At 35.3% G+C, this 13,916-nt stretch overlaps 1 protein-coding gene across 5 annotated transcripts in view; it reads right to left on the bottom strand.

Moving 5' to 3' along the window:
- Slc17a5 (solute carrier family 17 member 5) overlaps positions 1-13,916 on the bottom strand; it is a 54,112-nt gene that overhangs the window by 36,093 nt on the left and 4,103 nt on the right. For 4 of the 5 annotated variants that reach the window (XM_076859996.1, XM_076859998.1, XM_076859995.1 and 1 more), the window contains exons 2-5: positions 8,004-8,200; positions 6,147-6,380; positions 2,473-2,560; positions 501-587 (exon numbers count right to left, since the gene is read on the bottom strand). In XM_076859996.1, the coding sequence (XP_076716111.1) occupies positions 501-587; positions 2,473-2,560; positions 6,147-6,380; positions 8,004-8,200 (606 nt within the window). The remainder of the gene's footprint in view (positions 1-500; positions 588-2,472; positions 2,561-6,146; positions 6,381-8,003; positions 8,201-13,916) is intronic. The other variant, XM_076859997.1, reaches the window with a different exon arrangement.

Genomic DNA, 13,916 nt, shown 5'->3' with positions numbered 1-13,916 from the left:
CTTTGTGGATTAGGAGAGGATTATTTTAGTGAGTCAGAATATATATTTTTAATAATTAGGCTACAATTACATTTAAAACAATTTTTTTGGTACTGGGGACTGAACATAGAGCCTCATGCATGCTAGGTAAGTGTTCTATCACTGAGATATTAATCCACCCCCTGACTTGTTTATTTTTTATTTTATTTTATTTTTAAAGAAAGAGTGAAAGAGAGTGAGAAAGAGGGAGAGAGAGAGAGAATTTTAATATTTATTTTTTAGTATTTGGCGGACACAACATCTTTGTCTGTATGTGGTGCTGAGGATCGAACCCGGGCTGCACGCATGCCAGGCGAGCGCGCTACCGCTTGAGCCACATCCCCAGCCCTATTTTTTATTTTAAACGTATTGACAACTTGCTGAAGATGGCCTTAAACTTGTGATCCTCCTGCATTAGCCTCCTGAGTAGGTAGGATTATAGGATGCACCACAATACTTGGCAGGTTAAATTTTAAACTTACCAAAGAGGTAGAAAACATAAGTCCAATTCATATAGTAGCAGATTATTCCACAAAGAGGAAGTGAAATTACTGTCCCAAGCTGTGCTCCTAAAAAACATGTAAGAACTTAAAAAACTTTGGAGAGAGAGAAGAACACAGAAAGGCAAAAGCTACTGCTTCAAGAGGATGGGGAATAGATAATAAAGAACAGAAAGAATGACTAAAATCTGAAGGAACTGAATTAGTCTCATGTAAATATAATCTACTTTCTTAAGGGAGCAATTTCTATAAAATCTACAATATGTAAAACATGTACATTAATATGTAGTTATATAAACTGCAACTATGTAATTATTGATGAGTTAGGATCCATCAACCAAGAAAAGATTCATTACAATATGACAAAGTAAATGCTACATTTTTTTAGAAATCCAGGTGCCTGGGTGCCAGTTCAAAGATGGTTTCTAAGGCTGAAAAAAATAGCCTACTACAGCATGCTTGTTGAAATAAGAATAACATTTACATTATAAACAATTATTTCAGATAAATGTTATAAAATATATCTTAACCATTAAATGTGAGACATCTTAGTAAATGCAGTGAATCAGATATTATTTGTAGTCCGAAACATCCCTCTTAGATAGAAGATAAATAAATGGTTGTTAAGTTTCACAGAGCAATGTGGAGTTCAAACATGGTAGATATTATTCCCAAGCTCCAGAGGTGAAAAGTTGTATGTAGCAGGCAATAAGACTTTGAAAAGGGGTTTAAGATTTGGTCCCATAGAAACATAAGAAAGAAGATATGCGCTAATGTTACAGGATCAGAAAAGGAGTGGAAGTAGGTGAGCAGAGAGTAGTTTTGGGAACATTACTTAGAAAAATAAGTTGAATGCTTACTGAATACATAACTCCATACAGGTACTATGTACCAGGGCCTAGGCTGGCTGTAATGAAGTGATAGAAATTGTAAAAAAATCTTCCCCCCCTAGGTCTTCAGACTTTATTCAATAGGTAAAGGGGAAACATAGTATCTGTCATTGACTTTATCACCAGATTTCTCATGTCAATCTCCTTATAACTACAAGAATGATTTTAAAAAAAGTAAACTGGATCTTGTCTCTCACTTGATTAAAAACCTCTAATGTCTCCCCACTGTATATTAGGGGAAAATCTACATTCCTTCTTGCATCCTGCAAGGTCTGATATGATCTGGTTCTTGTCTATTTCTCTAACCTCATTTTCTGCCATTATCTTCTTTATTCATTTTGTTTTAGCCGCCCACAGTGGTTTTTCACTTCTTTGAACTCATTATTTTCTGCCTGAGAGCCCTTGTACATGCTGTTCTGATTGGCTGGAATGCTCTTCTCTCTGTTCTTTGCATGACTGGTTTCTTCTTATCCTGCAGATTTTTGCTTAAAAGTTATCACAGACAGGCCTTTCTACCACATATTTAAAATCAGTCAGGTGGAAAATTTTCCGTTCAGTCAATGGAAGAAAGGCTAAGAAGTTCTTATGTAATCTAGTTGAATAAAAATTCACATATATAAAGCTCATGATATCTCACCTGTAGCTCTAAATTGTGAAAGTAAGTGCATAGGAAAAAGATATGTGAAGAGAGGGGTTGAGAGCCATGATATGTTCATTACACAGTCAAATTAGAAATCACAATTAAAGAACAAAAGTGCTCAATTTTCCAGCTCATGGGTTTTTCTTTTTAAAATACATAGCATTTTCTATACCAACATTTCAAAAGAAAATACACTTTGAAATGTGGCAGAGGGGAAAATATTAGGCAGTTAACATACACTGTAATATTGCTGCTGAGCTAAAGATAAAAATTAATAATACAGTTATACCCCCAAAAGTTTTATTTTCCCCCAGAAGACGTACCCAGTATTGCATGATTCTGGCATGCAGGCACTTTCTCCCCAAGATTGGTATACACCTAATAATGAATCAGAGTAAACTTTTTGTAAGAATAGTTATCTTACCTGCATATGAAATACTAAGAAGCTTGCTTCTTTCTAGAGGGGGAGCCCAGGAAGACCACATGGCATGCATGGCTGGAAACGTAACACCCTGAGGAGTGGGGAAAGTATTTCTTATGAAATATAAGGTGGCTTTGTTAATGTTTTAAATTGAGTACTTTGTTACAAAAGAAATTTTTAGAATTAAATTTCATTAAATGAGATGTTTTTACAGTATTAAGTGAACATATCTTATAATGAAGCATTTTCAAAATATAGACAATGATTTATGGATTTGGGGACTTTAAGCCAAGGGTTATGATAAATCTGTACTACTAAGTGGTGACATAAAGGAACCTTCTCAAGGTTTATTTTACTCATTTACTTTATTGACTTGGATGACATAGGAATATTACTAATTTATTAATTTTAATAAATATTACTAATTTATTACTTTTTAAAAAACAATGACGTAATACTTTGGGATACTAGAGGATATTGAAATTGACCTAAATCAAAAAGAAAAATGGTCTTATTAGAAAAAGGATAAATTCAATGAGAGTGTTTATAGTCCTTTATTCCCCAGTGATAATGTATCAGTATATGCCAATTACTGATAATAGAGAGATAATGGGACATGGAGGCAGGGAGGCAACAAATTTCTCCCGTGGATGAAAAGACACCACAGGAGCGTATGAAATGATAGGTTTGGGCACACACAAATCAAGAGATTTGAAGGCTTGGAGTACAGCTCAGTGGGTAGAGCAAGCCCAGTGCTTATTCTCTAGGAGAGAAAACAAAAACAAAACAAAACAGAAAACCTAAAACAAACCCTGCCTCCCCAAAAATCATATCAATAAATTTTTAGTTCTTGGCCACTCATGAGCTGTGTAACCTTAGAAAGACTAATTAACCTTCTTAAACTTCCATTCTTCAACTTTAAAACAGTGGTAACATGCCCTATCTTGCATAATTGTAAATATTAGTGGTAGCTCATATTATTAACAGAGAGAAAAATAAATGTTAATAGTTTGTGCTTTCTGCTGAGTTCTTCAAAAACAAAAAAGGAAGAACTACCAAGAAAAGACTAAGATCATTTAGGCTACATGGCAAATCAACAGGAATCTATATGCATGGGACAAATCACTATAGAATAAAACTTGAGATGTCTAGAAATGCCCACAGAGATTATGTTGTGGAAAACTTTAATATAAATTTTCTTAGGGATAATGAAGTATATTTATGGTAAATCAAATAGTAAGGATGAAAGATACTGACCTAAGTTTATGGATGAAGCATGGAAGAACAGAGAAAGATTAGAGAACCTAAGTATACACAACTTAAATTCTATTTAGAAATAAAATGGTCACCCAGATAGCAGTAATAATATATGCAACAAGCTATGATATTAAATTAGAGGCATAAATAGGAAGCTAAAATATGAGAATACATTGAACAAGGAGATTTAGTACTTGGATCAGAGAAAATATACAAATAAATATATTTTATCTTGATAAACAGAAGAAAATCTGGTAATAGAGGGGCAATTTTAATTCTATAATTAGAAAGGTTTTATTTAATATATCTCTATTGATAAGGACAAAATAAGAACATTCAAATGAGTGATAAATGTTAAATTAATTTGGGGGGGTACTGGGGATTAGACTCAGGGGCACTCAACCATTAAACCACATCCCTGCCCTGGCCCCCTCCTTTTTGTATTTTATTTAGAGATCTCACTGATTTGATTAACACCTTGATTTTGCTGAGGCTGGCTCTGAACTCATAATCCCCCTGCCTCAGCCTCCCAAGCTGTTGGGATTACAGGCGTGTACCACTGGGCCTGGTTGATAAAATGTTAAATTTAAATAATACTTGACAAATTTTCTAAGTACTCTAGCATATATAAGCTTTATATCTATACTGTGATTGACAATGGGCAGGTATTTTAGTGTCAATTTGGTCTAGTGGTTAGGACTTAACTCAAGGTTTTAGTCTTAGAAATTGTTAGTAGATTTTTAAAAACTTTTCTTTTTATTTTTTTTTTTCAGTTTTGGGGATCAAATCTAGGGGTCCCCTACCACTGAGATATAATCCCAGCCCTAAAACATTTTTTTATTTTAAGATAAGGTCTCAATATGTTGCTAAAGCAGACCTCGAACTTGAGATCCTCCTGCCTTAGACTCCCAAATTACTGGGATTAGAGGAGTAATCCACTGTGCCTGACCAAACTCTGATTTTCTGACTTTCGTCAAGTGTTGTTTCCAACATAGTATGACAAAATATTACTTGACATGACATTCATGCTATAAGCAAGATCCAGAGGGCCACTATTTTGCCTGAATTAAAAAAATTCAAGACAGAAAAGTAAATCTATGCCTGGGTTACAAAGGTGAAAGTTCAAAGTTACAAAGAAGAGATAATAAAAGATAGCAGTATAGGGACAGGGTTGTGGCTCAGTAGTAGAGCGCTTGCCTAGCATGCGTGAGGCACTGGGTTTGATCCCCCGCACCACATAAAAATAAACAAATAAAATAAAGGTATTGTGTCCATCTACAACTGAAAAGATAAAAAAAAAAGACAGTAGTATACAAAAGAAAAATAGAGAGGAAGATAGGAAGTAATTTTAAAAATGGGGTTGGGATATAGCTCAGTGGTAGAGTACATGCTCAGCATGCTCAAGGCCCTGGGTTTGATCTCTAGCACTAAAACAAAAACAAAAATTTAAATAAATAATAAACATCTTGAGAGGGAAAAAAGAAATAAAAAATTGATGATAACAATGCTTATAGCATGAAAGTCCAGAAGAATCAGAGAACTAAATCGGGATAGTGACACATAATTATAAATTATTTATCACTAAGCTAGAAGACCAGAAAAAAGAAAAAAAAGACAAAGAGGAAGTTTCATGAATAACAACAAATTAAAAAATAAAGCATTTCAACAGTCTATCTTGTAAAAATTGGCAAAAGTACAAGAAGAAATAGATGAGGGAAAGGAAGTCTAGTAGAGTAGAGGAAGGAAAACAAGGCTGGATGGGAGGGGAAAAGGGGAGGGATAAGGGGGTCCTGAATTGAATACCATGCATGTATGAATTTGCTGGGATAAACCCAAATACTATGTGTAACTATAAAGCTCTAAAAAATGTAGCAGAGATAAAGATGACCTATCATAACCATTTTTTTTTTTGGTATCAGGAATTGAACTCAGAGGCACTCAACCACTAAGCCACATCGCCAGCCCTATTTTGTATTTTATTTAGAGACAGGGTCTCACTGAGTTACTTAGTACCTTGCTTTTGCTGAGGTTGGCTTTGAACCTGCAATCCTCTTGCCTTAGCCTCCTGAGCCACTGGGATAACAGGCATGCACCACTGCGCCCAGTCATAACAATTTTAACAGTAGTTATTTTTCTTATCTCTTTAAGTTTGAGCTATAAAGTCTCCCTTGGAAAATGTTTTCTCCAGTCTTTCAGTAAAGCCATAACTTTGGACTGCTCCTACTCAATGACTTCATAACTACACAGGTTCTTTAATAATTGATTTTTTTCTAATTTGTTATTGTCCAGTGTTACTTCTTGGTTCATATTCACACCAAAGAATGGGATCCTTCAAAGGAGGCGAAAGAGATTTAGGCTAAGAAGTAAAACAAGAGACAAAATAAGGAATAAAGAAAAATTTAAAAAAAAAATTAAATCACCTCTCCTAGTCCTTCCAGTGCTCTGAGTACAATGAGAGCTGCAACTCCTAAATCTGCAGCGATGGGAGTAAACAGGGTAAAGACAGAGGTGCCAAGGATCCCAAATCCTAGCAGCAGTTTTCCCCCTATTTTGCTGGCAACATATCCTCCAGGAATCTGTGTGATAATGTAACCATAAAAAAAAGAACCAAGAATCCATCCTTGAGTTTCTGCATCCCACTGGTACCTTTTGCCCTGTAAAAAGTAGAAGGGAAAAAAAATCAATCCTGTAAGACTTGATTAAATTGCACTTTTCTCTTATTGAATATAAGTCCATACAAATAAAATTGTGAATCACTCCCCTGGATTGCAGAACATGCAAATGTTTTAGCAGGTGGGTGAGTGACCACAATATAAACATGCAGTTTCTAGAAAACTGGAAAATAATTAAAGTGAGAGCAAAAGAAGTAAAAGCCATAAACCTAAAGAAGGCTTGCTATTTTATGAAAGAAGACAAGAGGATGAGCTGTAGAGGTTTTCTAATATTCCTGACCAAAAAGTCCTCCAAAAGAGCCATTGGCTTAATCTAGAAAACTATTAAACAGAATACTGGAGTGATTGAGTCAAGTTTTAGAGCCAGGCCTGGGTTAAAACCTAGCTCTATCACTTACTGGGTATGTGATCTAGGAATATTAAATTTAATATTAATTAAATATTCACTTAATGTTGGTTATTAGGATGCACAAATATAGATAATAATATCTCTCCATTTCAGACCAAGCACTTGAACAAGCTCATAGAACACTAAAAAAGAACAAGAATTTAAACTAAGCCATAAACTTAATATGAGTAGGACCTGTCTTAATTAGGAGCAACACACAGTAAGACACTAATGAAGATTTAGTGATAATCTGAATAGCTGAACTTTCTTTTTTTTTTTTTTTTTAGGTGGTTCTGGGGATCGAACCCAGGGCCTTGTGCATGTGAGACAAGCAGTCTACCAACTGAGCCATGTCCCCAGCCTAATAGCTAACATTTTTAATACATGAAGCCATATAACCAAGTCATTGTGTTAAAAACCAATTCCAGGATTTTTTTTTTTTTTTTTTTACTACCTATATAAGGCAGATAGGTCAACAAATGCACTTACCAAAGGGAAAGATACAAAACAAATCTCTATATAATTTGTAGTTTATTTGTGAAACCCTAGATTTTGTGAACTGCCCAACAGTTCATAGAGGTCATTGAGGTTGGAATGGAGACATAGGGTATTGTGTACCCAAATACATATTCAGTAGTATTATTAACATTAAATAAAGCAAAGTAAAATAATTAAAGTGTGTAAAACTCAATCTAAACAAATTAAGAATATATTTATCAATTATTATAACACAAAGCAGGAAAAATGACTTAAGTAGCTTAGGTTAGGAATGTATAAATTTTCATAAGAAACTGATCTAAGAAATTGACCAATTTATTTTTCTCAACCTGCAGCTGAAATTATCTATGGTCTCATGCAACTGTTATAAGTGAAATAGCTATTAAATAATAGTTCTGTCACAACTGTTTAGTAATATTTTAAACAAGCTTATTTTCTGGTAGATCAAACAAGTTTCTGCAAATTCTCTTCAAGGAAGGCATGTTTATAGAGGAAACTGAAGAGCTACTTTTCATACAGATCAAGGTATATGATAGCACAATAGCAGTAGCTAGAGTTGTAAGTTACTGTTCAACCAGTTCCTGGGAAAACACAAAAAGGAAGCAATTCAGAGTACATATAAAATCAACTGTTTTGGCTTCTTTCAGATGAAGAAATATTTTTCAGTATTTTTTACTTGGAAGTATTTTAGGATTATTTGCTTAGAAAACAGTACCTACCGTTTGATTTCGAAGAACTTTTATGGGAGCAGAATGATCTGCACACTCCTTGGAAGTTCTATTTTCTGCTAAAGTTGTATTTGAATCTACCATATCCACTAATGCAACACTCAGATTCACACGTAAAGCATAGAGAACGAAGAAACCAAAGAAGGCCAACATTGCTAAGTTGTAACGAGCAGAGCAGCATGCTGGAGCTGAAATACAGATCCAGAGAAAACTAATTAAAAGGGTAAATTAGATACTGTTGCCTAAATCATGAAAACGGTTATTTTTTAGAAGTCCCCAAAGATTAATAATCATCAATATTTTCTAAGAATAACCTCAGTTCAAACATATCTAAGAAGATCGATCAGAGGGAATTTGTTCCCCTTATTTGAAAGAAATTTAACATGTGAGAGTCTGACCTGTAAGAGCTCATTGAAATACGGAGGTGACAGCTTTATCAATTTTGCCTAGAAAAATCTTTTCTACAGTTAAACTGAACCCCTAATCCCAGTCAGCTGGCAAAGACTGGCATGAGAAAAATAGTAAAGTTATTTAATGGCATCATAATTCCTAAAAAACTATCTCAAACAGGGTCAATAAGTACTTGAATACTTTGATATCACATAAAAGCTACTGGGTTAGTAGCCATCTCACTTAAATGCAGCACAGAAATAAAATTATTGTATAGGCACAGAACCCCTCTTGATCAATTTCTTACCTGGGAGAATATCCTCAGAAGCTGGGTTTAAATCAGAAGCCATGATTAATATACTTAGGGCTCTCCTAAACTAAAGGTACTTAAGAATCCAGAAACAAACTTGCAGAATCTTTTACAGTTGTAGCATCTATGACTCAATAGGTATTATGCTTAAAGGGCCCAAAGTAGAAAGGGAAGTAAGTGAACATACCAGACAACAGAGTAAGTTGAAGGAACCAATGAAAGAAGGATCATGTGAGAGGAGGAGTTTGACCTAATCTTTACTCTAATTGTAGAGTTCCTTTTTCTTCATTTACTGAGTTGCAGAATTGAAGAGAAAATACAGGAAACTAATAAGGGTGTTCTACCTCTTAGTGACAAGGAGAAACTGGCTAATTCATGGTCTTACATCTTTAAGTTTGGTAAATGTTGAGTGTTTAGATAAATACCTGTTTAAAAGCTGGGTGTGGTGGTGTGCACCTGTTGTCCCAGCTACCTAGGAGGCTGATACAGGAGGCATACTTGAGCTCAGGAGTTTAGGGCAATAATGAGATAATATAATGAGATCCTGCCACTTAAAAAAAAATCCTGGGCTGGGAATGTAGCTCAGTGGTATAACATGTGTCTAGCATGCATAAGATTCTGGGTTTGATCTCCAGCAACAAAGATATAAACACTAATTTCATTAGGCTATACAAATTAAATTATATATGTATATATGAAAATGTGTTCTTTTATTTGGTAATGATGCATTAACATCTCTCTCTCTCTCTCTCTCTCTCTCTGTGTGTGTGTGTGTGTGTGTATGTATGTATGTATGTTTTCCCCTTACTCAGGAATCCTCTTGTTTTCATTGACCTGACCTCTTACAAAAATATATTGTATAAAGGTCTTGGTATTGATTCAGAATGATTGTTTCAGACTGAAACATTAATGAATATGGCACAATTATACAACTAGATAGGTACTGGGAATTGAATGTAGGGTCTCATGCTTGCTAGACAAGCACTCTATAACTAAACTACATTCCCATTCCTACGTGGGTGGGTATATATTAATACATTATGATTCCACTCACTTTTCTATAAGCCTTCATACACTTAACTATGATCAATTTTTTTTCTTTGTTCAAGTTAACAGAAAACTTGTCATTTGATACTCTTAAATCCTTTTTTTTAGGGGTATAGCTATTAGAATTATAGTGCTACTACCATAGTTAGATCTAGATCTGTGAGAACTACGTTTCTAAGGCTCAATTTATGCTGTCACTGTTACATGAATTTATACAAATTTGCTCTCTGTTCCAATCAAGTGGTACCTTTCCAGTAATAAATAATTTTGAGCAAGAGAAATCTGGATTCATGTGCTATGTCTGTTTCATCATGGTCTCTATTTTAAAAGTTCATTACATCAGCAGAATGACAGGATGTGAGTTTTGGTTTAAGAGATTATCTGGCTGCTGTGTGAAGATTGCTAAGGGAAGAAGTGTGAATGGATGTTGGGGATATAGACTCAGGGACTGTTATTGCAGCTTTCCAGGTTTAGATGAGGACAGCTTAATCTGTGATGAAAGCTGAGGCAAAGGAGAGAAATGGGCAGATCTGAGGTATGGTTAAAGTCTTGCCAAAATGCCTTATGTGGGAGAAGGTAAAAGGGAAGAATGAATTTATCAGTAATTCTTACTCTAAACAACCTTATTTTATGCTATTCTTGCTTGTAATGTCATTATTTTGTTCTATCCTTATTTGCTGTTACCTTATTTTATTGTTTGTCATTAGTTTTTCCTCAAGTGATGTTTGTTTTGGACTATGATTTTCCTTATCATGTGAGGAAGTTGTAGGGGTAGAAGCTTGGGAAGTGAAAGAAAGGTGAGTAAAGTGATTTTAAATGACTAGTGGCATTACTGTTTTAGTTATCCTTTGGTCACTGTGACCAAAACCTGATAAGAATAATTTAAAGGAGGAAAAATTTATTTTGGCTCACAGTTTCAGAGGTTCAGTCCACAGTTGGCTGACTTCATAGCTCTAGGCCTGAGGTAAGGCAGAACATCATGATGAGAGTAAGAGAAGGGAAAGCAGCTCTTAACATGGCAACCACGAAGCAAAGAGACTGAGCCCTGATTACCAGGGATAAAATATAAACTCCAAAGGCATACCTTCTGTGACCTACTTCCTTCAGCTACACCCTATCAGTTTACTGTTACTACTCAGTTAATCCATATCTGTTGGGTTAATCCAACAATTAGATCACACCTTTCATAATCTGATCATTTTATCTCTGAACCTTCTTGCATTGTCTCATGAAAGAGCTTTTAGGGGACACCTCATATCTAAATCATAATACTGACTCAAAATCTGATCTAAAAGTTACGGGTCAGGCAACTTTATATTTTGGGGGTAGTCAGAAAATAGAGCCTACAAAGATGCCACAAAATATATAACTATGAAATTTTTTAGGAATATTAAAACTACATGGTTGTTTTATAAAAATTGTTGTGATTATAAATCTATTCAGTCAAAACAAAAAGAAAATATAGTGGTAGGGCAAAATATGCCAATGAATTTAGATAACCTCTGAAGTTGATCCAACAGAAGAAAGGCTGCATGAAAGAGGACATCCACGGAGCAACAACCACACTGAAATCAAGTTCAAAGCAAAATTATGCTTGCACAACAAACAAAGAAACCATCAAAATAAACATGAGCTTCTAAAATGTGCTTTAAACTTAGGAATGTAGAGTGGGTGTAAGGGAAAGAACATAGGCTAATTTAGAATGAAGCAGACCTGGAAATGAATTTCAGTTCTGACTTTCACTGGCTGAGTGGTTTGGTAGAAGTTATTAATAGTTTTAATTCTCAGGTTTCTCAGCTCTAAAATGAAGAGACCAACATTCACCTCACTGGAGTACATGAGGATTATATGAAAAACCACCAATATAGTATATCCTCAGTAAAAGTGAGTTCTTTCTTTTTTGCCTCAGAGAAAGTTATACAAATAAAATAAAGTGCTATGCACATAAGTGTAACAAGGTAAAAGGAGGCCCATCTGTCTGCCTGGGGTCGGGATTGGTCAGGGAAGGTCATTCAAAGAAACAATATTTGACTGTCTTCCTTAATGAACCAGAGGAGAGAGAGCAACCCAAAGGCAGCAACATTCTCAGAAGTATGGAAATGAGAAAGGCAAGCACAGGGAAAATAGGAAATTCTAAATGATCTGAGGCTACTGGACAAGGGACTGTAGCAACTCTAAGAACTAACATCACGTGGTGATGCACGTCTGAAATTCCAGCAAATTGGGAGGCTGAGGCAGAATTGCAATTTTGAGGCTAGCCTCAGCAATTTATCAAGGCCCCTAAACTAGTAAGACCCTGTCTCAAAAGGGCTGGGGATACAGCTTCATGGTAAAGCACTCTAGGTTCAATTCCCAGTATGAGAGAGAGAGAGAGAGAGAGCTAGAGCGAGAGAGAGAGAGAGAGAGAGAGAGAACACTAATACTATTGAGGGGGATGATAGCAGGTATTGAGTTTAATAATGTAATAACTAATATTTATTGAGCACTTACTATGTGCTTGGCACAAGACTGTTTCGTATGTATTAGGGTTAATATAACAATTGGCTGAATTAGTATTGTAAAACACTTAGGGTACTGCTTAGTACATAGTATCCCTCTGGTAAATGAATTGTTGATAATATTGTTTTTCTAGATATTAGAAATTGAAGTCATATGTTAGGAATCATTTGTGAGAAATTACGATTTGTGGGATAAGAGGTGAACAGAGAGGACTGCCCAACAGATGGACTCTTATACAGAACTGGTAAAAGCAATCTGCCCTAGCATGTAACTTTAAGCATTGCATGTCTGTCCTCAGAAGTAGATGCTAAGAGAGCAGACAGTTGGCACTCGGATGTGATAACAAAGCAGAGGACAAGAGAGTTTAGAGTACTGGCAAGAAAATAAAATGTCGGAACATGACTCTCACTCCAAAAGAAGGTAAAATGGAGAAGGCTAATAGTTTAGGAGTATAACATTTCTGTGAGGGCAGGAACTTTTGCTCTGTTTTGTTCATCTCCAGTACCTAGACCATCATCTGCTAGAACTAGCATACAGATGTTTTTTTGTGGCTGAAAAGTGGAGTGGAGTCTCCTGATAGTAGTACACAATTCTACCTATGAAGACCTTTTGACAGTAGATAAGGCAGACAGAAATCATAATCTGATCAAATCTCTATATCCACTAATTACCAATTTATAGTAAACATGGGGAGCGCAGAAGAATATGTTAAATGATCACACAGGGATATAAACTGCAAGAAAGAAATGGGGCAAGGCACACCTAAGGATGAAAAAGATATAAGAAACATTTCAATCATTTGGAAGGGATGGACATTATTGGGATCTTGATTTGAATAAACTACAAAATTATGACAAATATGAGCACCGAGTAGGAATTATTTTTATTTATTGTGATAATGATACTGAAATTATGTTAAAAAGTATCATCTTTTAGGGATATATATGGAAATGTTTACTCTTAAAATGACTTGATATCTGGAATTTGCTTCAAAAAAATCATGTATGAAGTTAAAAATAAGTGAAACAAGATTGGTCATGAAGTATTGGTTATGTGGGGGTTCATTATACACTTCTCTTCTTATTGTATATGGGCATATGTGTGAACCTTAAAACATTTTTTTTTGTTATAGATGGACACAATACATTTATTTATTTTTATATGGTATTGAGGATTGAACTCAGTGTCTCACACATGCTACACAAGTGCTCTACCACTCACTACAACCTCAGCCCCTATATGGGTGAACTTTTCCATTAGAAAAAAAATAAATGTCACTGGGGAGGCTGAGGGAGGAGGATCACAACTTCAAGGCTAGCCTTAGTAACTTAGTGTGACCCTGTCTCAAAAAGAAAAGAAAAGAAAAGAAAAGAAAAAGAAAAAGAAGGTCCAGAGGAAATTAGACAGTAGTCAAAGTAGGGTGGTTACACAGGCAAGTAGGAAGGATGTCTAGCTGTGGTCAAAGTAGTTGTGGGAGATGACATGGTATAAGAAGACCAGAGGAGGGAAAAAGTCATAAGACATATAGGAGCACAGAGAACTGAGGGACATGGAGTTGGATAGGAAGTCAATAAGGATAATGGCAGAAACTATAGAGTGTGGAGATGGATGCGAGTCAGGTGGCAAAGCCTGTGGTGAATGAAGCAAAATGTGGCAGG

The sequence above is a fragment of the Callospermophilus lateralis genome, chromosome 6 (genome assembly GCF_048772815.1).
Source record: "Callospermophilus lateralis isolate mCalLat2 chromosome 6, mCalLat2.hap1, whole genome shotgun sequence".
In the NCBI taxonomy this organism is placed as follows: Eukaryota; Metazoa; Chordata; class Mammalia; order Rodentia; family Sciuridae; genus Callospermophilus; species Callospermophilus lateralis.
This window is presented reverse-complemented; position numbering and strand designations above follow the sequence as displayed.